The sequence below is a fragment of the Triplophysa dalaica genome, chromosome 2 (genome assembly GCF_015846415.1).
Source record: "Triplophysa dalaica isolate WHDGS20190420 chromosome 2, ASM1584641v1, whole genome shotgun sequence".
Classification (NCBI taxonomy): domain Eukaryota; kingdom Metazoa; phylum Chordata; class Actinopteri; order Cypriniformes; family Nemacheilidae; genus Triplophysa; species Triplophysa dalaica.
Genome location: NC_079543.1, coordinates 26,366,161 through 26,389,663, shown reverse-complemented (window position 1 = coordinate 26,389,663; position 23,503 = coordinate 26,366,161). Strand labels below are relative to the sequence as shown.

Below are 23,503 nucleotides of genomic sequence, written 5' to 3'. Positions count from 1 at the left end.
AAGGAACTGCAAAGTAACTCCACCAGCAACAATTATAATCGGAACGTTGCTGGTTCGAGCCCCACAAGGAATGAGTTACTTAAAGAAGTACAAATTCAAGTTCAAAATTTAAAATCTGTCATCATTTCCCAGCCCTTTTGTCATTTTGACCATGTATGACTTACTTTCTTCCACAGGAAACAAAAGAAGATATTTCGAAGAATGTTGTTAACAGCCCCCATTCATTTGCATTGGTTGAAATATAAGTGAACGGAGGACTGTGCTGTTCTGTTACCGACATTTTTCAAAATACTTTCTTTAGTGTTCTGCAGAGGAAAGAAAGTCATACAGGTTTGAAATGACAAGACGGGGTAAACATGATGATTTCATTTCCTTTAACCGGTTGTACAGACTAGACTGTTCTTGCAGGAACAATCTTGGACAAAAATCATAATAGCATAACTAAATAATTTTGACACCCTTTCTAGAGTGCACTCTGGAATAAACATTTTAGTTTGAACTAATTTCAGTTATTGGATACATTTAAATAGTTGTAATACGGAAAAAAAATACCACGATACATTAAAAAAATATATAAATATTTGTATTTAATTATTTGATTTATTTAATGAATTTCGTTGTATAAAAAAATATATGTATGTATTACATACTATTATTACATAATTCTACATAATATTATAAAATATAATAATATAGTATTGCCATAATACATTTCCAAACATTGTTTATGTAAGGGTAGTACCAACATTTCCATTTCATGTACTGTTGCCCAAAAAGGCACAAAAATTACGGATTTAATATCCTGCTCATCAAACTTTCCCCTAAACTTTTTTGAGCCCTGGCCACATAAGATCTACTTGACTGTCTTCCTCTAAAGAGCAGATGCGCATGTTTTGATGCCAACAAGAGCTCACAAATTTGAGATCCAGAACCAAACAAAGCAATAATCTTTCACAAAGTTTTAACAGCTGTTATTTATTTATTTTTCCGCTGCCTTGCATATTATTTCTGTTATGGGGACAATGCATCATATTTGTCACAGCGATTCACTGTAAAATAATAACATTTAAGACGGCTGAAATTGAATCAGATGCCTTCAACACAATTACGGTTATCCATGAGGAGGTCTTCCCCCACGCAGTCTGCGCGCTCGCATTTGTCATGCAAAACAATCTCTTCACCGCTGTCAAACAAACTAATGGAAAACACTGGCATTTCTTTCACAGTTTCATGTAGTGATAAATTTCCATCTTTTAGCTAAAGGAGGATATTTTCAGCTGCATTAATCGGAAAAAGGGAGTGCTCCTTTTGGGTATGAATATATGTTTGTTTCGGGCACTTTTCATATAAACATGTATGATAGTTTTGAGACATTTAATGCACTTAAAATCTGTTTAAAAGTTTGAATCTATGCTGACTAACACTGTGTTATTCGTGTATATTTTAGACCTGATATTTAATACAGAATTTCAGATTGATGTAGCATTCATAAGCTCGGGCCACCTTCTGTTGACACTCCACTGGAGATGCGAGTGTCCTTTAATTCAGTTTTTATTGTCAGGGGAACGGTCTGCTTTTGCTCTTTTTATGTTGCTTTTAGCCGAGCTTTTGTTTGGGTTTCCAAGAATTGAAGATTCAGACTGTGAATTCACTCTGAGCCGTTTGAATTTCTACGAAAAATATTTTCAGGTTTTCGAGAAGTAACTAAAGATGCATTTCTCTTGTATTACGGACATTTGCAATAAACAAGGTCAAAGTTTGAATACTGAATAGCAAACATTCATTCTTATAGACTGCCTATTAATAATATTTTTTTAATAATATATCAGTTTTACTGTATCTCATAGTTAGTGAACATCATAGCTTTCCTGTAGCTTAGTGGAAAGAGCAATGCGTTAACAACGTAAGGTCATGGGTTCGATCCCAGGGGATTGCAAAAACCTATGTAAAATGTATAGGTTAAAGCAATGTATGTCGCTTTGGATAAAAGCGTCTGCCAAATGTCTAAATGTAGTGATGGGGATTTTAAAATATACTATATTAAGTCTAAATATTAAACTAAGGTTGGGGACTGGCAAGCTATTTTTAATTAGTCTTAATTTTCTCCTAGCAGACTCAAAAGTCAAAAACACTTTGAAGGAGGAAATCAAGTCTTCTAAAGAGCACAATATCTCTTTTGACTTCGGGCAATAGAAATTGTAGATGCACCGATATATCGGCAAATAATCGGAATTGTTCGATAAAAGCACATTTTCACACTATCCGCAACGGAATGCAAGAATTTGTGCTCTCGATATCGAAAATGTTAAAAAACATCACCAGTTTGATGTTCAATCTCAATATTCATTTTATGAATTAATAACATTTTTGAAGGAAATATTACTTTAATCTTCAGAATCGGCATTGGCAGATATCATTCTGAAAAATCGGCTATCGGTGGAGAAATTTAGTAAGGTTGCATCTCTATTAGAAATGCATCTTAGGGCTGATTTAAAAACATCAAGGCTGGACAGTATTCAGTTTATCATACTTAATTATATTAGTATATACTGTAAGTTGTAAGTATTTAGGAGGCATTAGACATGGCCGATTATCTGTTGAAATACACCCAAGGAACTGGTTAAACCAAGAGTATAAAGACGAAAATCATTATAGAGCTTGTTTGCGTGTGTGTGTTTGGATATGTATCTAGTCGTATTTTCTTCCAGACTCATTCATTGTGTTTGGGAATCGTGGCACAATACAACCAGCCAACCATGCCAGGTGTCTGATACTGGCTTTCACACTCTCAGACAGGAGTTTGGCACTGGAGAGAGACAGACAGGCTGATCTTGATAAAACCTTGTCATTTACAAATGCCAATCAGGGATGCAAAAATCTATTCTTAATCATAAACCACACAGAGGATTGAACTGTCTGGCCCGTGTAACTGGCAAATGTTCATTAAAGACAAAGTGATGGTTTAACCATATAAAAGATGGAGAAGGCTTTTGGAGTGATACTTTTGATACATACTTCAGTACATCAATATAAACATGTTCTGATGTAATAGCTCTGCTCGACTGTATTTACTACTGTAACTTTCGTATTTGTAATCACACACAGTTTCTCCGCAATGTTTCTCTCTTAATTTGATATCGTGTTGGTATTTTTGAAATCTGGATATTGTTCCATTAAAGTGTCCTGCTATGTAAAAACAAGCCTTAAAACCATTAACAAAACTGTTCAACCTACATTAAATAAGAAGATACAAATCTGAAAAAGTACAGTCCTCATTCCTTAAATTGCATCTGGGAGTCATGCATTCGTTATTATGTCATTTTTCAAGTCGGAAAATACACGGATGTAGAGAGAATTTAGCAAAAAAGGTTTTCCTGTTGCCTTTATAAATAATTCATTTATATGGCTATAAAATGCCCAATCACAAAAGAATGGGATTTTTTATTTTTTTCCCAGCAAGTACACATTGGTGTCAAATTAAAACGTTGAGTTGAGTCAAATTTAGTTGTTAAAGCCAGCATGTAAAAATTCACACAGCCCATACCATCACAACTCTAAAATCGTGTATTATCTAGAATTTCTAATTCAGCAGTCCAACTTTGCTTTGCTGATCAAGTGCTCAAGACTCAAAATCATGATATTTCTAACTCCACCTGAAGGCAACAAAAGAGAACAAGAGGTGGAACAGGAAATGAGGAGAAAACAGGAAGTGACTATATTTTAAAATAAGAGCCCTGAGACAAAGACAAGCAGAAATGCCGTATGATCGTTGACCTAACAAACTGATTGTTTTCTGACAGAAATCTTGAATGGGGGCGTGTATGTGGATCAGAACAGGTTCTTGTGCCACGCTGACACCATCCACTGGCATGACATCATCAAGAACCCACGTTCTGAACTCCTGGTGGTTCCTTCCAACAACAGTGGAAACACATGTTAGTACCTGTTCACACAAAATACCTTGATGGATGTAGTTGCTTTATTTTACTCCTGATGAATTATATTACAAATAATTGAATTTATTTTTTGAATCTATGTTTATGAATCTAGAGAGATGAGGTGCATGGAATAATACTGCTGTACAATGGTTACATCATCGGTTACTGTTAAATGATCGTAGCGGATACATTTAAAATAAATGTTTTGATTGCATTGTTATTTTATAAAGCACTAAAATTCTGCGTTCCTTCCACAGGTAGAAGGTGTCATAGATCTTGTAATGGACGTTGTTGGGGTCACCAGGAGGACCAATGCCAAAGCTGTGAGGCTTGAATGCTAAACTAATTCTTGTAGTTATTCCACTGCTTTATATTATCTATAGATGTGTATTGCTATATAACTCAACTATATTAATATAGAGAGTACCTATAAGAGATCGGTTTTAAAATGAGATAACTTTTATTTTCAATAAAATCATGTTTTTATTGGGTTTTATTGTGTTAGTTAGCTGTATTTTTTATTTTGAGTTTTTATAAATCAAAACAAACCAACTGCAATTTGATTGATATTAATTGGAATGCACAATAAACAACATGATTTTTGAAAAAAGGATTTATCTCATTTCAAACTATATACTTTTAGGACCTTTTAGGGTAGAAAATCCAAGTGGCTTTTGCCCTTTAAAAAACACTTTTAATATTAAAAAGTGTTGGGTTGTGTATGTGTTGTGTTTATGTATGTTTTGTGAATGTGTTGTGTGAATGTGTTGTGTTTATGTGTTGTGTATATGTATTTGTTGTGTATATGTATGTGTCATGTATACGTATGTGTCGTGTTGTGTTGTGTACAGTACTTGTTGTGTATACATACGTGTTGTGTTTTGTATACGTACAGTATGTGTTGTGTTGTGTATACCTACAGTATGTGTTGTGTTGTGTATACGTATGTGTTGTGTTTACGTATGTGTTGTGTTGTGTATACATATATGTTGTGTATATGTATGTATGTGTTGTGTATATGCCTGTGCTGTGTTGATATTTATGTGTTGTGTATACAGTATGTATGTGTTGTGTTGACAAAAATATTATTATATATTTAAAAAACGTTCAAACCAGAAACAAGCCAGATTGTTAACATGCAGTAGCATAACTGGGATTGTTGTGTCTTGGAAGAATGTGGTGTTTAGCTCATATTAAAATCTCTTACTGAGCACAATTTGAGACATTATTGAAATGTGATTTAAACTCCAGAAGAGTCAAATGTTTGATGCAGGCTCTTTTAGTTTCATCATAGCCATGCAGTTCTGAATGTTCAGTTTTGACAGTCTTTCTAATAAAAGGGAAAAGTCTGCAGTCTGGTTTTGTCAGTAGCCTGTGGGCTGGTTCTGTAGGTTTGCTCATTAGCTGATGGGAGGGATGTCTGTATCAGGATATCTTTCTTTCTCTGACCTGCTGGTGATGCGGCTCATAGCGAGGGTGGTTATTATAGAAAAAATGCAAAAACAGGAGAGAACGAGAGCGAGAGAGAATGATGTCCTCTCGAGTATTGTAGTGATGGACTTTAACTGCACAAGACATCTTGTACTGTGTAAAGGACTTCAAAGTAATAGACTACCATCTCGTGCAGTGTGTAGATAGGATCGATGTACCTGATAGTGTCTGTTTTTAATCACAGAACCTAACTTGACACATTTTTCGGGTATAAAAATGCTATTTTTACCCTAATATCAATCTGTAGTATTTAAAAGAGCATGCGTTGATCATGCATACTGTTTACAAAATGTTAATACACATGTATCTTAGTGTCTTATCTATACGTTTTCTCTTTCTTGTATTCTGTATTTATTAAATTACAGTAACAAAGACGGTATGTGCAGAACAGTGTGACGGGCGATGTTTCGGGCCGTACGTCAGTAACTGTTGTCATCGCGAGTGTGCTGGCGGCTGCTACGGACCCAAAGACACAGACTGCTTTGTACGTCAATTCTTCTTTCGTGTTTCATTTTAAGCACATTGTGTTCAGGGTGGTTCATGACCCAGAAATAGTCCGCTGGTCTGGACAAAATAATGCTAAATGCAAACAATAAAATGCAACTAACCATGTAATTATGGACTGTGAAGGAAGTAAAATAAATGGCCTTATTTGTTTTAACAAGAGAGGAGAGAACGCTTGCCGTATATTTCCAGTGTGCATTCTTGATGATATTTTGGCACTCATTCAGTTTAACTTGAATAAAGAAGCAGCCTGAATGAAAACAATGGCAACATCTGCCATCGTTCTTCTACGATAGCAAAAGAGATGCACCAAGACTACCTTAAATACAACAACAATAATATTAAAGGGATAGTTGATCCAAAAATGAAAATTCTATCATCATTTACTCAATTTTGTGTAATTTCATACATGTATAAATTTGACAGACATTTGGATGAATGTTAGTAATTTTCCGTTACGAGATATCATTGACAACCATAGTGGGAAGAATTAAATGGAAGGTGCCCAAGAACCCTTGTTTTCCTAAATACGTCAAATATCTCAAAATGTGTTCAACAGAACAAAAAATACAATATTTTTTTCTATGGCAGTGGATGAGGTCTCAGGACTGAAAATTTCTAACATTCTTGTTGTCAGGCTTGTACGAACTTCAATGACAGCGGGGCCTGTGTGACGCAATGTCCCCAACCGTTCGTCTACAATCCAACAACCTTCCAGCTTGAGCTCAATCCCAAAGCCAAATACACGTACGGAGCTTTCTGCGTCAAGAAATGTCCACGTAAGTGACGCCGGTCATTTCGTGAGATGTTAACTTTGCTTTTATATTATTTTTTAATGAACTAATATACACTCTGTTGTCTGATAACACAGATAACTTTGTGGTGGATCACAGCTCGTGCGTTCGAGCCTGTCCGAGCAACAAAATGGAAGTTGAGGAGAATCACGTCAAGATGTGCATCCCATGCACAGACATCTGTCCGAAAGGTTAGCAATGTTACGAAAATTGTTAGATACACGCTTTGCCTTGAAGGCATCAATGAGTCATATTCAAGTTTCTATTGATGTCCATGGAACACAGCTGGTCACTACCATACAGTATGCGGATGCTGGTATGGTGCAAAGGAAATAGAGAAAATTTGATATTAAAACTTATTTTTTAAAGAACAAAGTCTTTTCATTATTAAAGTGCAGCTTCAATATCAGACTGTGGACATCTGTTTTATTTCTTCTGCGTGTGTTGTATTTTGTCCGCACCTGAACCCAACTTGGGACTGGATGGGGACGCTTGTGTGTTATTTTTGGACTCTGTTTTGCCTGTAGGGCGTAGTAACCAGGTTAAAGGATGCTGGTTTCACCATCTATATTGCTACACCAGCAATGCGCCTTCATGAAACCAGCATAAACCGCCCTGGGATTTACATTTATCCAAAAGTGCTTTAAATGCAATCATGCTGTACATTTCCTGGAATTCGAATCTATGACCTTGATGACCCGTTTGCAAAGCCATGGATTATGTACTTCATGTATAGCCTACTCGTAAAGCAGTAATGTTCATATGTATATAATAGCAGAATTCATAAATGTAATTATGCTTCTGTGACGATCATTATGGAAGTTTGTTGGTTTAAATAGAAGAAAGATTAATGAGGGATGCTCGCAAAACAAGCAGAAATGAGAATTGGCCCAGACACCAAACTGGGTCATATCAGTCGATCTTCATATGACTCACATTTGATGATAATTAGGCTGAAAATTGAAAGGGAAACTGACTCGGTTTTAAATCACTCTTCCTCTTTTGAGTGGAATGAGATCATAACAATGTTTCAGCTCATTTGTCAATTGACATATACACGTCAGACAGTCTTTCGGAATATTTGCAAACATATTCAAGCTGTAATTCTGTCTTTAATAACATGTGTGTTTGTGGTGTTCAGTGTGTGATGGGATAGGCACCGGCAGTCTTCAAACGGCTCAAACTGTGGATTCCAGCAACATCGAGAAGTTTGTCAACTGTACCAAGATCAACGGCAACCTCATCTTCCTCATCACAGGCATCAAAGGGTGAGTCCAACTCTCTTCACTTGATATATTGATATTATTATTCATATGTGATATGATCTCAGAAATGTTTTTAAGGAATAGTTTAATTTAGCAGTCATTAAATTCATCCCAAAATGAACATTTGAATGTAATATATTTATATTTTTACTGTAGATTTCTTTCTTTTGTTGAAGAGAAATTTTGTAAACTGAAATTATTTCCCTTAATCTTTTAAAGTAAAATCTTTTTTCATTTTTTCTCATGTAGTTGCAATGAAAAAAGTAAAAGCATCATGTAGTTATCACTGAAGTAGTTCTTATGTCTCTATATTATTCTGCATTCTATATATATTTTATTTCATTTTATTGTGTATAAATATCTTTATTTGCTTAGTTTTTGTTGGAATTATAGTGGTGAAACCAAATCTGAGTTTAACAACGAATTATAGTCGATATGGCATAAATAAATAAATAAAATATTTTGATATGTTTTACATCTTCTAAACACACATGGATGTTTTGTTAATGAAGGGTCAAAATGAATTCTGTTATTCTTTTAATGAACAATATGTTATTAAAATATAAAGAATACATTCATTTACTATCACATAAAAATAGGTCAGCTTACTATATCCGTCTGAGAGTCTGTGGATCGTATAGGGACTTTAAGTTCACGCCACGGTTAAATGTGGCCATTTCCCGCACATGTGAGAGATCTGTTTTCATTTAGCCAGACAGCGTGAACAGAGAAAAACCCATTGAATCTGACATTTTCAAATCCTATCTGTGCCGCATTCACATGCGGGAATAAACAAATAAATGTATTTGAATTTTGCAATCTGTGTATGACTTCTCGCTTTGTTTTATAACAGAGATATGTTTCACGGTATCGGAGCTCTGGACCCCGATCGGCTAAATGTATTCCGCACCGTTAGAGAAATCACAGGTGAGCGACAATCTCCATTCATCACACGACAACCCATTAAACTCGCCTAACCTTGTGCAAAACCATTAACTTGCTTTATTTCTTTACACAACAACGTTTATCCTTTTAGTAGAGGAATGTTCTTTGTACAGTATGCAGTACTTATTTGTTTATAAAGCCTCGAAGGAATGAGCTATGACTGCTTTAAAAGCCTTTTGTCACTTCAAACGTGGTCTTATGATTGTGCCAAATAGCTAATGGAGTGTAGCAGCAAAGTAACATATTCATAATAAAAACTCACGCAATAAAAAGCTTGATGGATGTTCTTTTGGTGAACCTTTAGAACACATATTTTCGCTGAGAAAACCAAATTGTTAATTAAAACAATGCGTCGCAAGAATCACGCTCAGTGGTAATGAAATTGGCTCTTTTAATTAGCGCAATTGTTTCCCGTTACATACTTTGATTTTAATGTAATGGATTCTCAGATTGGCTGTGAAATATTACAGTACTGACCTGGTGTCGGCTATTATAGCAACAAACTGTTATTGTTTATTTTATTAGGGTTCTTGAACATCCAGTCTTGGCCGGAAAACATGACGGATCTTGGTGTTTTCTCAAACCTTGCCACGATTGGAGGGCGGTCTCTTTATAGGTAAGATTCACAGACGTATTTTACATTAACACTGTAAAATAACGCTGAAGTGTTTCCACCGTTGGGTAAACAGTTGGTTTAAATTAACTAGGGCTGTCAAATGGTTAATCACGACTACTCACACAGTACACAAACATACTTTCTGTAAACACAAACATCGATTCTTGATGCATGTTAATTTTGTATTTATAAAAGTATACAAAACACACAGTTATACATTGGTCAAAGACGGGAAGATGTCCCCGGCAAAAAAAAATCCATTGAAAAGTCCATAGAATGCACATTACATGTAAGTTAAATGTCTACTCTATGGTTTCAACAAAATTTTTGGAGAATCAAATGTCAAAGTTTTGGTGAAATAATGTTACATTGTCATTAAGTGTAACACAATAGTTATGTACAAATTCAAACATGTTTATTCTGACTTGTACATATTCAAATATATAAAAGAATAAGGGAGCATGTAACATTTTATTGTGATTTTAATGAATACAAAATTCTTACCTAGGATGATGGCAATTTTTTTATTTAATATGTCATAAATAGATTTTTGTTGTAAATATGCCTGACAAGATTATTACACTGAATGATATTTTAGTGGGCGTCTTTTGTAAATCAGGGGAAAATGTAAATTGATTTTATGCTTTAAACCCTTTTTCATCTTTGACCAAAATGTATATTTTGGAAATATTGTGATTTATTTATATTTATTATTATATTATATATATTATATATTTATCATATATTTAATAATTGAATTTATATATGTGCAGTATAAACGTCTATTAAATGTTTTTCTTAAATATATGCATGCGTGTGTATGTTTTAAAATATACAAAATGAATATGGATAGTACACAGAAAAATATTATCTCATTTATATTCATAGATGGTGTATGTATTGTATGTGGATGAATTAGTCATAATATCTATAGCGAAAGTGTGAATTAGTGACAATATCTATATAGTTTTTCTATTCATAACATCCAGAACCCACAGCTGAACTATTGCATTAAAAGTATTAAACAGCTCATTTGTCCTTATAGAGGGCTTGGGACATTCGTATGGTATTCCCAAGCCTACTTTTCTAGTCCATTTTTGAGATGAATCTTTTCACAGATTCACTCAAACTCTAAATGATTGAAATATTCCTTTGCTAATGCATTCATAAATGTTCTCATTAACTACTTTTAATAATTCCCTCGTTTCATATTAGATCCGAGTAAAATGATGCTTGTTCCCTGAGGCTAACGGGCTTTAAATAGTGCCTGTAGCATTGTTATAATTTGACTAAACCGCAAACTATTTTATCATGCGTCATTTGTATTGTGGCGGAAACCAAACAGGAATTTCATCCTTTTGACTTATTGACTTACTCCACGTGTTTTCTCAGTGGTATTTCTCTACTGATCCTGAAACAGCGCTGGATCTCTTCACTCCAGTTTCAGTCTTTGAAAGAAATCAGCGCTGGTAATGTTTACATCACCAACAACAGTCAGCTGTGCTTCTACAACACGGTAAACTGGACCGGTCTGTTCCGCACCAGCACCCAGCGAGTCCTGATCAAAAACAACAGAGACCCCAGAGAGTGCAGTGAGTATCTTTCAATCAAACCTCTCGTCTGGGACTCCATCTGTTCACTGACTGTGATTTGCTCTGAATAAGATATCATGTTTGAAGCGAGCATAAAAATCCTGGCATCTTACGGCGATGAATTGGCTTGAAAAGATTCCATCTATTTTTCATAGCAAGTCTCTAAATAGACTAAACCGAGAATCAAGTATCATATTCATATATATTGGTTGCAATGAGAAATGCAACCAAGTTAATTGCGTCTGTGATATCTTGTCATTGATATGAAGGGATGGAGATGGGTTATATTTGGGGTTATATAGGTTATATTAGAAATGGCAATATTAACATTCGAATGACGGTTTCTTCTTAACAACATAAACAAACGTCACTGCGCATGCACACTTTCTTGACCACAAGTGAGCTTCCTGTAGACATTCACAAACAATAGTGCCTGCAGATTATTTCTGATAACAATCAAAAGAAACCCAGTAGAAGCGTAACTTGGCTAAACTTGTCTCTCCAATATTTCGAATTTAGACTGCAATACTAAGCTCGACCTCTAGATGTCAATGCACCATACTGTTTGTTTAAATGCGACCGAATTACATGACCCATTTAACAAATTGTTAATTTAATAAAATAAACATGCAACAAAATTCAATTGTTTATTCAATACAACTATTTATACAATAAAATAATAATACAAATTAATATGAACGTAAATTAGATAAAATATAAATAGTAATATTATAAGACACAATCCGGACCGGAAGTGAACTGGGGGTCAGGCACACGCGTGTCCGATGAAGCGATCTATGTTTGTGCGATACATGGGTTTGTGACAGTAAGAATTGTTTATTAAAATTTCATTTTGTATAAAACGATTGATTTTGTTGAAGAGCCCTCTTAAAGGGACAGTTCACCGAAAAAAAGTAAATTCTGTCTCCATTTACTTACCCTCTAGTTGTTCTAGAGCTCCCATAGTAGGGAAAATAAATACAATGGGAGTCAATGGTGGGATGAAATCTGTTTGGTTACTGGCATTCTTCAAAATATCTTTCTTTGTCAGAAGAAACAAAGCAATTTGTACCGGTTTGGAACTATCTGAGGGTAAGTATGAGCTTTGGGTGAACTGTCCCTTTAAGCAACTTAACAATAATATCATCGCTCTCGTGGGTGCATTTATCAGCTCTTGTGCGAGACCACAAGGCGATATGTGGACTAGCAAACATTGACAAAAATGTCATGTCTGGGTGAACTATGCCGATAATAAACACTTATTACTTATTTTCAAGCAGCAAGAAAGTTTTCAGTCACGTAAAACTCTAATAACAAAACTGTGTCTGCAACAGACAATTATCTGTCTCTTTTGTTGAAGTTACCCGAAAACAATAATGAGGCATTAAAATAAGATGTTTCCAGTGGAAGCTACACATATAAGGCTGATGAATACATTAACAGGACGTTTCCTGAGTTGTGCTCGTGTAATTAGTGCAATAATAAGTGGATCAATAAGGCTGTTTACTGGCTCATTCAATAGTCTCTTACACACCATTGATTGAACAGAGCGAGCCATTCGACTGACCAACAGCTCAGACAGATGTCATGAAGGACACAAAGCTTTACAAAAATGTGTTTTGTATTGCAACACTATTTATTTTGGATGATGATGATTGTACATAAAAAACCCCACTTTTTGACCAGTTCGAGATGCCTTGGATAGCGATAAAGAATGATTGGCGGATGCGTAAAACTCCTTGTAACATTATCAATAGCTCAAGTTGTAGTGAATTTCGAGTATTCTTTGAAGCTGCAGTCTGGTTCTATACATTATGTGTTTAAAACATAATTGAAGTTTCGTCCTCCTTTTCGGCAAAGAAGCGAAATGTTACAACATCTTAGTCGCTTAGCCGCTGTAGTGCTTCGAAAGGGAGGGGAGGGGGAGTGAGACGTTGTTTGCAATAAACAACCTCACCTCTAGATGGTGCTGAATTGTATACACTGGAAGTTTAAATTGTTTTTGTTATATCACGTGATTTAACTAACTAACAGGTCCCCTTCTGTTTGTGTTTTTTCATGTGCTGGTGTTTTTTGCAGTAAAAGAGCAGATGGTGTGCGATGCGCTGTGTTCAGAGGCAGGCTGCTGGGGTCCGGGTCCAGATCAGTGCCTCTCGTGTAAATACTTCAGCCGGGGAAAAACCTGTGTCAAGACCTGTAACCTGTATCACGGGTAAGCAGACCTGTGGTCTCGTTCACACAGCAGCAAAAAATGTGCTAGCAGTGCTAGAAACATATTTGTATATGAAATGTAACACATTACAAAACGGACTCCTCTAAAGCTCAGTCTTGAAGTTTGATAATCCTGTGTTTGCCACCTTTTTTTTGTATTTTAGTATCTGTAAATGATGGAGATACAGTAAGAGATCTTTCCCCAAACTGCTCTCTCTGAAAATTTGAAATCTATTTCACCATCATTATCAGACCATCAAGATCAAGATATCGGAGTGCTTTTAATAATTTTTCAGAAGCAACCCTCATGCATTTCTGGCCAGCTGGGAAGAAATAGGAAAGTAAACATGAAAACAAATTTAAAATCCAATGCGATGCAGTTATTTATCTTTCTTTCAATGATTTGGGAAAGAATTTGAGGTCATCTTCGGAGACAACTTTTCATTTTGCGTGTGTTATAACGCGACATTTATGGAGTGAAATTGTAACGCTCAAACCCTTCGTCTTGCCTGTATAGAAAATGTGATCATGCCCTCAATGGAGAAATCAATTGTTGTGGAAACAAACGAAGCAATCGAGTGGTTTCTTGTTAGTTCAGTGGATTTTTATGGATTTTCTTGTATGCTTGTATAGTTAATTGACCAAAATTTGGAGTTAAATGGAAATAACCTCTGGTCTCTGTGTACAAAGACCTTTAATGCTGTGTACAGTATTCAGTGTAAGAAAAAACGTTAAGATCTCAAATTAAACATTACTTGGGCCAATTATATAAACTAGTCAAAATGCTATTTATTTTGACTTATTATTGTATACTGCTATGTACTACCATGACATATAATATATTTATAATGATTCTGCCTCTTGTGGTCATGTTTTTTTAGTCTTGTGACAGGATCATGACAGACCCACATGTTTTGTGTGGAAGCGCATGATCATTGGTTGTCTATGCTGGTCATGCGTTCTCATGTCTCGTCTTTTGTCCCCGCCCCCTCGTGTCCTCGTTTACCTTCCCCTTGTAGTTATCCCTCATTGGCGTTCCCCTTTATTAAGCCCCAGTCCCCTCTGTCCTGTGCCTTATTACTTCGTGTCCTCATAAAATGTCAGAGTTCCCTAGTCCTGTCCTGCCTGCCATGTTATTTGGTTTGTTTATTTTATGTTATTGGTAATCTTTCTGTTTTGTCCCCTTGTGGGAAGTGTTTTGTTTTAAGTCTTGGTTTCAGTTAGTTTTTGCTACCCATTCTGGGTTTTTGTTTGTGTTTTGAAAAATATAAGTTTTCCGTTAACCCCTTGTTGTCTGCGCATGGGTTCTGGTTGTGATTCATGACAATATTTCTCAATAATAGTTGCTGTTCATTTATTCTAGTGATGTGCGAGAATATGCCAACGGCTCAGTTTGTGTTCCATGTGACAACCAGTGTGAGAAGGCCGGAGATAAAAGTTTGACCTGCCACGGCCCGGTAAGACCCTACAATCTCAATCTTACATCTATTGATGGATTTTATGTATTTCTAATCATAACTTGCTATGAAGTCATAACTAATCTCCCAAATAATGACAAAGTTAACATGATTAGAAATTAATTCAACTATCTAATTACAGTTTGATGTTTAAACTCTTTTCCTAAGTATGTGTTAACGTGTTCAATAAACACAAAGTTATAGGCACTACATACATGTACAGTAGCCTTCCTATACATCAATAGAGCATATGTCGAATGTCACGTGACTAAACCGGTAAATAGGTCTCGTTGCATCCGATTGTTGGAAAAAGTGTATTAACAGTATTTAGCTCTCAGCGATATCTATTGATTTTGAAGGTATTTTGCTAATCTGTCTAGCTATTTTCATTTTTTTGTTGGCGTTTTGTGCTATTTATATATTTGAACGTCTATGAAAAAAAAAATATATATTTAAACAGTATATCAATCTGTTTATGTAATGAAGCGCATAAAGAAGACTTATACCAGATGCGACCAGACTTGTCTTCCGGTTTCCACGTGTGATGTTAGGCATATAGCCTATTGGAAGGATGTCATACTTTCAAGGTCATAGGTTCGAAACCTAGGGAATGCACATACTCAGTAAAATGGCGAATTGGATAAAAGCGTCTGACAAATGAGATGTGAATCTAGAAAAGTTTAGGTGGTCGTTGGTCAGGTGCAAAAGTGAAACGTACAGTTTAGGAGTCCTTATACACCATCATTTGTTTCCCGAATGCAGTGCTTGACCAATCAGAATGGAGTATTCCATAATGGGAAGATAATACATGGCTGAATCTGTTTAATGAAATATTTCCTTTTCGTTGCACAGTCACAGTGCATTAGCGTATTGAGACACTTTTATGTTTTCCTTATATTATCTTCTCTATAATAGGGTCCAGACCACTGTGTGAAGTGTTTGCATCTGAAAGATGGGCCCAACTGTGTGGAGAAATGCCCTGATGGTCTTCAGGGAGCAAATAGCTTCATCTTCAAATATGCTGAGACCAACAATGAGTGTCACCCATGCCACCCGAACTGCACTCAGGGGTGAGGCTGTTTGCTTATGTTTGCACTTAAATTTATTTGGTAGCTTCTTTTCTTGCTTTAACTGTTTAACTCTATCAAGCACAATATGCCCAAAGCTCTAACCTAATTGCCCGTGTGGGTAAAGCTGTCTCGGTTCCTGCGTTCAGTCTTAGACACATGAGCCCGGGGGAATTGAGAGCCGAGAGAATGTGTTGTTGACTTCAGAGAGCTGTGTTATGTAATTGTATCTCTACGTTTTGGTCCTAAAATATGTATTAAGCAAATGTCAGTTCCTTTTTCGTTTGGATTCGGAATCAAATATGTGACAAGATAGTACAAAACTAGTTTTAAGAATGACCTCTTTGAGTTTTAGGTGCACTGGTCCAAGAGTTCAAGACTGCGTTGGGATGTTGGACAGGTAAGGGTCTCTAGAATCCTCTTTAGCTTTCAACTGTAACTCAATTGGCTTCTAGTTCATGTTCATTTCAGAGTTACTAACACATTTTTTAAATCAAAAGTTGTATCTGTTAACATTAGTTAAAGGAACAGTTCTCCCAAAAATGGGGCACCACTGCCCTAGGAAAAAATATTGTATACATTTCTTTGTTCTGTTAGATACAGATGAAGATATTTGAAGAATGTATGAAAGCAAACACTTCTGGGAAACTTTTAAGTTCCATTGTCATGTTTTACAATGGTAGTCAATGGTGTCCCACATTTTTTTTATCATAAGCATTCTTCAGATTGTCTTGCTTTGTGTTTAGCAGAACAAAGTTATTTGAACAGAGTTTGATTAAATGATAACAGAATTTTCTTTTTTAGGTGAACTATCCCTTTAGTACACCATGAACTTACAATTTTATTGACATTAATTTATTTACATAACATTATTAAAAACTAATACATAATCAACAACTATATTGCTCATTGCTTATAAAAAAACCCACTAATGTATGTCTTTCAGGACTCCTCTTATCGCTGCTGGATTAATCGGGAGTGTCTTTGTGATGGTCATCATTGCTCTTGGTGTGGCCGTATACGTCCGCAGAAAGAGCATTAAGAAAAAAAGGACTTTGCGACGCTTCTTAGAAACAGAGGTGAGAGGTTATTCTTGTATATGTCACCGGTTCTACTCACCCCGCTCGCATGGTCCTTGAACCGGCGTCAGTCTGGATGGGCGAAAAGCACTCTCACGAGGAGGCTAAAGACCGCGCCTCTAGCGTTTGTAGCTATAGAGCAACTCTATTGGTGGGGAGTGAGGTTTACTCGCACAGCACTCACTTGCTGGCCTCTATTACAAATTCCTGATCAGGTAAATGTTGACCAAACAGAAACCTTATATCTCCTTTTTCACATTGGTATCACTGTCTGTCCCTGCCCTTGACCCTGTTATTTTACTTCCTTGTTAGCTGTGTACTTTCAAATTCCCCAGCACATAAAGTATTCAGTGCAGTGCCTCCCTTAAATGCAAGGCAGGTTTGTTGGGTTAATGCATAGCCCTGTTCCCTGGAATAACTGTGCAGCCCATTAAAAAACATGGCCTGTCCATGCTGGTTTGGATAATTCAGAGCCCGAGCATCAGTGTTATAGACAGCTGTCAGACTGAGAAGATACCCAGCGCCCAAAAGCTGACAGAGGCAGTTGCACAACTAGAATCCTGAAATCAGTTTTAACAAACCTGAGGCAAAAGTGAGGCATTCGTCCAAACAAGCACAAGAGTAGAGATATACTGCTCAGTCTTGGGACAAAACATGCATCTGTCGCGTGCTATCGATTAATACCAAGATAATGATTAGTTTAAACTTGTGGTCTGTACTTGGCTTGGGGAGTGTTACAGGCGACCAAATTCGAGTCCTGGCCGAAGGTTGTGTCTTGATTCTCCATCTGCTCAGCTGTTTTTTTGTTTCCCTAGTTTCTACTGTAATGTCTGTAAATGCCCCTCAAAAAGGCGTCTATAGCAATGCAATGGAATTCTATGAGGTGTGGCATTGTGTTAAAACAAATGTAAAAATAAACCGTGATGTTATCTTATTTTACTTTTATTAATTATTTACATTTATTGAGTACAAAATAATCTTCCTTGAGTTGATTAGTAGTCCAACTAATATTTAAAATAACATTATAGATCAAATAACACTGTTTTCAAATGAACAATGAATATAAGCGGTTTAACTAAAAGACATTTTTTTACTTTTTAGCACTTTTATGTTATTCCCCATAGACTCCCATTGTGAGTGACTTTCTTTAAATATAGATTTTTACAAACTATGACAAAATCTCACTTGTTGACTTATAACTGGAAAGATATGCAGGGATGAAAGCTTTATAATAATATTAATATTCTCACGTACGGTGTTTTTTTGTGCAGAGAAGATGTGAAATCTATAATTTTTTGGATAGATGTTGATCTAATGTATTTCAGGACCGCACACATGGACAGCTCCCTTAAGTGCTCAATGTAAAGGGAAGTTTCAGCACCACAGAGGTGGACAGCTCCACGTCCGAGCTTCCATAAAATGAAGTGCTTGTTTTCCGATTTGTACTGTGATTGGTCACTTAATTAAACAGACAGCCATCAATAATGGATAACCGAATATACAAGTGTACAGATTGTTAAAATGTCACCATGAAACTGCCTTTTCCATTACCTAAGATTGAGCACACGGGGTGGACTGTCTGTCTGGGTTGGGCACGCTGAGCAATCTCTTTCCTTTTCTTTCTGATAACTAAAAATAAGTGCATTCAGGAACAACTGCTCATTGTTTTAGCTAAAAGGCTTACAGATAAACAAATATATTAAGTCATGTTTGTGAAGAATTTCCTATAGAATTGCATGAAAATACTATTGGTTTCTTTGGGTGTAGGTTATAATTTATTATTATAATTTAAGTTATTTTGGTATACCTATCATAATGTATGTTACCTTAGTGTATTCTCTTGTTGTAGATTTATGTCAGGGATGTAGCGAGGATCATATCTGAGTCGCAGATAATAGAGTGCTGGTTATTGGTTTTAACGTTATTTTGTGTGTCACCACTTATATAATATACTGATATCTTCCAGCATCCAATGGTGTTTGACCCCGGCCTGTAATTTCATGGGTTATTGTCAATACTCTATAAGAAAGATTTCATAACATAGTAGATGAGATTGCCCCTAACCTTGCACAGGTCCACAATGCCAAACTCAACCTTTTAACCTAACACACACAGACACAGTGTTTTCCCTGAAACTATTTAGCAATTACGTCTCTATACACTCTCAACCTTTCTCTCTTCTCCCTCTCTTATCTTCTCTAGCTTTGTTCCACCTGCAAATGTTTACTCTTCTAAACACCCAGTAATGTCTAACAATATTCTTCTAAATGGTTTTGATGCTCTGTTTAATCTGTGATAAAACGGTGTAATTGATTTTCAACTCGGTTGTTGAAGCAGTTGGTGGAGCCATTGACTCCCAGCGGTGCAGCACCCAACCAGGCTCAACTGCGTATACTGAAAGAAACAGAGCTCAAGAGGGTTAAGATTCTCGGAACTGGAGCCTTCGGCACGGTCTACAAGGTAACAGTCATGCTATAGTATTTTTGGTGTAAGGTAGTTCTTCTGTTTGTGTGGTAGGTTATTGATATCTTCTGATGTCTTTCTAAGGGAATCTGGGTTCCAGAAGGAGAAACTGTGAAGATACCAGTGGCCATTAAGATACTCAATGAAACCATGGGACCGAAAGCTAATGTGGAGTTTATGGACGTAAGTGATATTTTAATAATTTCAACAATGGACAAACCTATCCGTTGGGTTAATTTAACCCAGTGAGTGTTTCTATTTAACCCAGCATTTGGCTTGAAACAACCCAGCACAGGTTCATTTATTTCCAAACTGTATAACCCAACATTTTGTTTAGAGGGTAGCTTCATATTGATATAATGATCCCATTTACTATATTTATGATCTTAATGTGCGTGATTCACTTGGTCAAACAGAAGTGTTTTCTTCTCCTAGTGTCAGATTTGTTCTCTGCTTTCTGGAGACCTAGAGAGGTCAGGGTCCTTTTAAAAGCCATCAAAATGCGCTGCGACTGATTGTCCAGGAAATCTTATGTGTGTGTGTGTTTTATTATCTGTGTGCAAACATAACCTGTCAAGTTGATGCAGACCTCCATATTAAAGATTCGTATTCAAGCCCGTCTCCTTTATAGGGCATAAATATGTATGTCATATCCTATGCTTTTATGAAGGCACACTTTCTTCCTTTGAAACATGCAGCTAATTGAGTGAGACAGGCCAGCAGTCGATGGGGAGGTCAGACTCACTAATGGAGATTTTCTCTGCTATAGGAGATGAGGACCCAGCAAAGCTTTTCTTTTTTTACAGAATTGTATGCTGTTTTGTATAGAATTTGTTTTATAGTGTAGCTGTGTGGTTTGCTTTGAAAGTCTATTGTTTTGATTTCTGTTGGTTCGTTTCCATGAAGCAAAACATAATCTTTGATGTTAAAAGAGTCTTCATGAGACTCTTCCAAACAACACTAATGGAAGTCATAAAATGTTGGCATAAACACGTCGGACCATTCTATCTCTGGCCAGCAGGAGGCATTGATCATGGCCAGCATGGAGCATCCTCATCTGGTGCGTCTATTGGGGGTCTGCTTGAGTCCCACCATTCAGCTGGTCACTCAGCTCATGCCCCACGGCTGTCTGCTGGACTACGTACACGAGCACCAGGAGAACATCGGCTCACAGCTGCTGCTCAACTGGTGCGTCCAGATCGCTAAGGTAAGAGTCTTGTTTTAGTGGTCATCAAATATCTTTAAAATGACATTAGACATGAATTACTCTTCTTTTGCCCAAAATGTATGGTTTTATTAGCATTGAGTCTGTATGTTGTAAAGTCTATGCAATCCTACCATGAGTGATCGGATCTTTAAAGGTACACTACACATTTCTAACCTTGAGTAGATAGCTCAACGTTTTGCTTTTACCTCTAGGTGCAGTTAACTTATTCCAGATCGGTTACCAAAACACTAAACCTGTATGTTAGTTTGACAAAAAAAATCTGTTTATTGAGTTTCAATAATATTTTTATTTAGTAACCAATGAAAACAAAACCCTCCGTTTTTTAGTGATTGATATTAAGATAAAAGGCATGCAGGGTAAATGAAGCTGATGTGTGATTCAAAGGGTGGAATTGAAAAACTGACCATCTGTGACATTTTCCCCTGAACTTTTAAATACATTCGATTATTTTACATTCTCTCTTTTTACATCTACTTTTTACCTGAAATTGGATTTGAATTCAGAAATAATAAATTAACACCGTAGGTTACAGATGAGATGTTTTTGTTTATTTATTTTAATCATGGGAATTAAATCAAACTAGACTTATTAGCTCCGTTTTGTCCAAACAACCCATTCGTATAGTCTTGTAAAATCATGGAAATATCGTGCAGTATTATTTAAAAAGACTTAAATGCGAATTAATAATACATTACTTTTTTACAAGCTCTTAAATATTGCATTGTTTAGATATTGTTCTTTATGAGATCTAGTGTAGAACATCAGTGTGACTGTTGAGGGTAATAATAGTGAGGACTGAACACTTTTAAGTATAATTATTTCAATATCTTCTATTATAAAGCTGCCTAACTGGTCTTTGACTAAAAAATTGAAACCAACCCCAGAAATGTCTTTAAAATGATAACAATGTATAGTTTTTTTAAATGAAGAGACCATTTGCTTAGGTAAAATTAACATTTTTGTTTTATTCTGTGAACTACTAACAGTCTTTCTCCCAAATTTCAAATAAAAATATTGTAAATTTGCATTTATTTAGCAGAAAATTAAAACGGGTCAAAATAACTGAAAAGGTGCTCTGTATTTGTACCAGAAGTGTGCTGATGGTGTTTTCCATTGCACAGCGTTCCCCTTTAAGTTCACTTTGTTCCGATGCCCCAGAAACGGTCATTTATTCTGTCCGTTGAAAATGGATTGGCTGAGCTCTAGAGATGGTTCTGGTTTGTTGTTTCCGTGAGCTTTGGGCATTGGCTTAATGGTTCCTATTAATCAGGTTCTAGGCTAAGCAAACCGTTTGACAAGCAACCCGATTCCCGCCCTGGAATACTGCTGGTGACGCACACCTGCTGCTGGAGGTTTTCATGCTCACACTCTCAGTGAACTGCAATCAAATAAAAACCCATTCATTTTGAGATAATGTTTATCACATCCACTACATATAGCAATTGCAAACATGGGTTGAAATGTTGGCAAACAGTACCGGACAGTGTCCACTGTTATGGAGAACATGATCACAATGCCAGCTTGCCTACATCAAGACTGAGATTGTCTGATTCGATCACGTTCCAATCGCTTTTGAGTTTACACACGTTCTAATGAATACCATCTGGTTCGAGCAGAATGCTGGCAGCATGCAGACTTGGAAAAAATTAAATTTGAATGAGATTTTTTTAACTTTTAAGGGTTTTTTTGACTGTGTAATTATTTTTCCAAAGATTGTTCGTTTTTTTGTTCGTCAAAGTTTTGGGATGTTTTTGTGCATTTAAAGCAACAGTTCAACAAAAAAGGAAAATTCTGTCTTCAACAACTCACCCACAAATTGTTCCATATCTGTGTACATTTCATTGTTCTGATGAACATGGAGATAGATATTTGGAAAAATGCCTGTAACCAAAGAGTTCGTGGCCACCATTGATTACTATAATAAAAAAAGGTTTATAAATGTCTATGTTCTGTTGAAAATAAAATATAGTTTGAAGAATACAGGACAGCAAGCAGTTCTATACAGGCCTATATCGAATTTACCTTTTATATCTAAAGTTCTGGAAAAAGTAGTTTCAACTCAATTATGCTCCTTCCTCCAAAGGAATGACATTAATGATGAATTCCAGTCTGGATTTCGAGCATGTCACAGTACAGAGACTGCTTTGATCAGAGTTACAAATGATCTGCTTTTAGCGTCTGACCGTGGCTGTATTTCGTTATTGGTGCTGCTAGACCTCAGTGCTGCATTTGACACCATTGACCACAGCATACTTCTACATAGACTCGAAAATTACGTTGGCATTAACGGAATAGCATTGAAATGGTTTAAGTCTTATTTATCCGACCGTTTTCAATTTGTAGCAATAAACAATGAGGTGTCCCGCAAATCACAAGTCCAGTACGGTGTACCACAGGGCTCAGTCTTGGGACCCCTGCTCTTCGCATTATACATGCTACCTCTAGGAGATATAATAAAGCGACACGGAATTAGCTTTCACTGTTATGCTGATGATACTCAACTTTATATTTCCTCGATGCCTCATGAAACCCAGCAGTTTCATCGAATAAAGGATTGCATAGTTGACTTAAAAATGTGGATGAGTAACAATTTTTTACTACTAAACTCGGACAAAACAGAAGTGTTACTTACTGGACCGAAAACTGCTATGCGTAACAACCAAGAATACTGCTTAACGATTGACGGATGCTCCATAAAATCCTCGTCATCAGCTAAGAATCTTGGCGTTGTATTCGACAGTACTCTCTCATTTGAAAGCCATGTCGCAAACACCTGTAAAATTGCATTTTTCCATCTTAAGAATATATCTAAATTACGTCATATACTGTCACTTTCAGATGCAGAGAAATTAA

General features: G+C 36.2%; 1 protein-coding gene across 4 annotated transcripts in view; it reads left to right on the top strand.

The window, feature by feature from the left end:
- Nucleotides 1-23,503, top strand: part of LOC130439543 (receptor tyrosine-protein kinase erbB-4-like) — a 142,474-nt gene that overhangs the window by 94,532 nt on the left and 24,439 nt on the right. The window contains exons 4-20 of one of the 4 annotated variants that reach the window (XM_056772224.1): nt 3,801-3,935; nt 4,196-4,261; nt 5,795-5,913; nt 6,571-6,712; nt 6,805-6,918; nt 7,869-7,995; nt 8,846-8,919; nt 9,463-9,553; nt 10,946-11,145; nt 13,225-13,357; nt 14,720-14,813; nt 15,729-15,883; nt 16,236-16,280; nt 16,827-16,959; nt 19,297-19,419; nt 19,507-19,605; nt 20,444-20,629. In XM_056772224.1, the coding sequence (XP_056628202.1) occupies nt 3,801-3,935; nt 4,196-4,261; nt 5,795-5,913; nt 6,571-6,712; nt 6,805-6,918; nt 7,869-7,995; nt 8,846-8,919; nt 9,463-9,553; nt 10,946-11,145; nt 13,225-13,357; nt 14,720-14,813; nt 15,729-15,883; nt 16,236-16,280; nt 16,827-16,959; nt 19,297-19,419; nt 19,507-19,605; nt 20,444-20,629 (2,036 nt within the window). Of the gene's footprint in view, nt 1-3,800; nt 3,936-4,195; nt 4,262-5,794; nt 5,914-6,570; nt 6,713-6,804; nt 6,919-7,868; nt 7,996-8,845; nt 8,920-9,462; nt 9,554-10,945; nt 11,146-13,224; nt 13,358-14,719; nt 14,814-15,728; nt 15,884-16,235; nt 16,281-16,826; nt 16,960-19,293; nt 19,420-19,506; nt 19,606-20,440; nt 20,630-23,503 lie in introns of all 4 variants that reach the window. The other 3 variants (XM_056772223.1, XM_056772221.1, XM_056772212.1) reach the window with 3 other exon arrangements.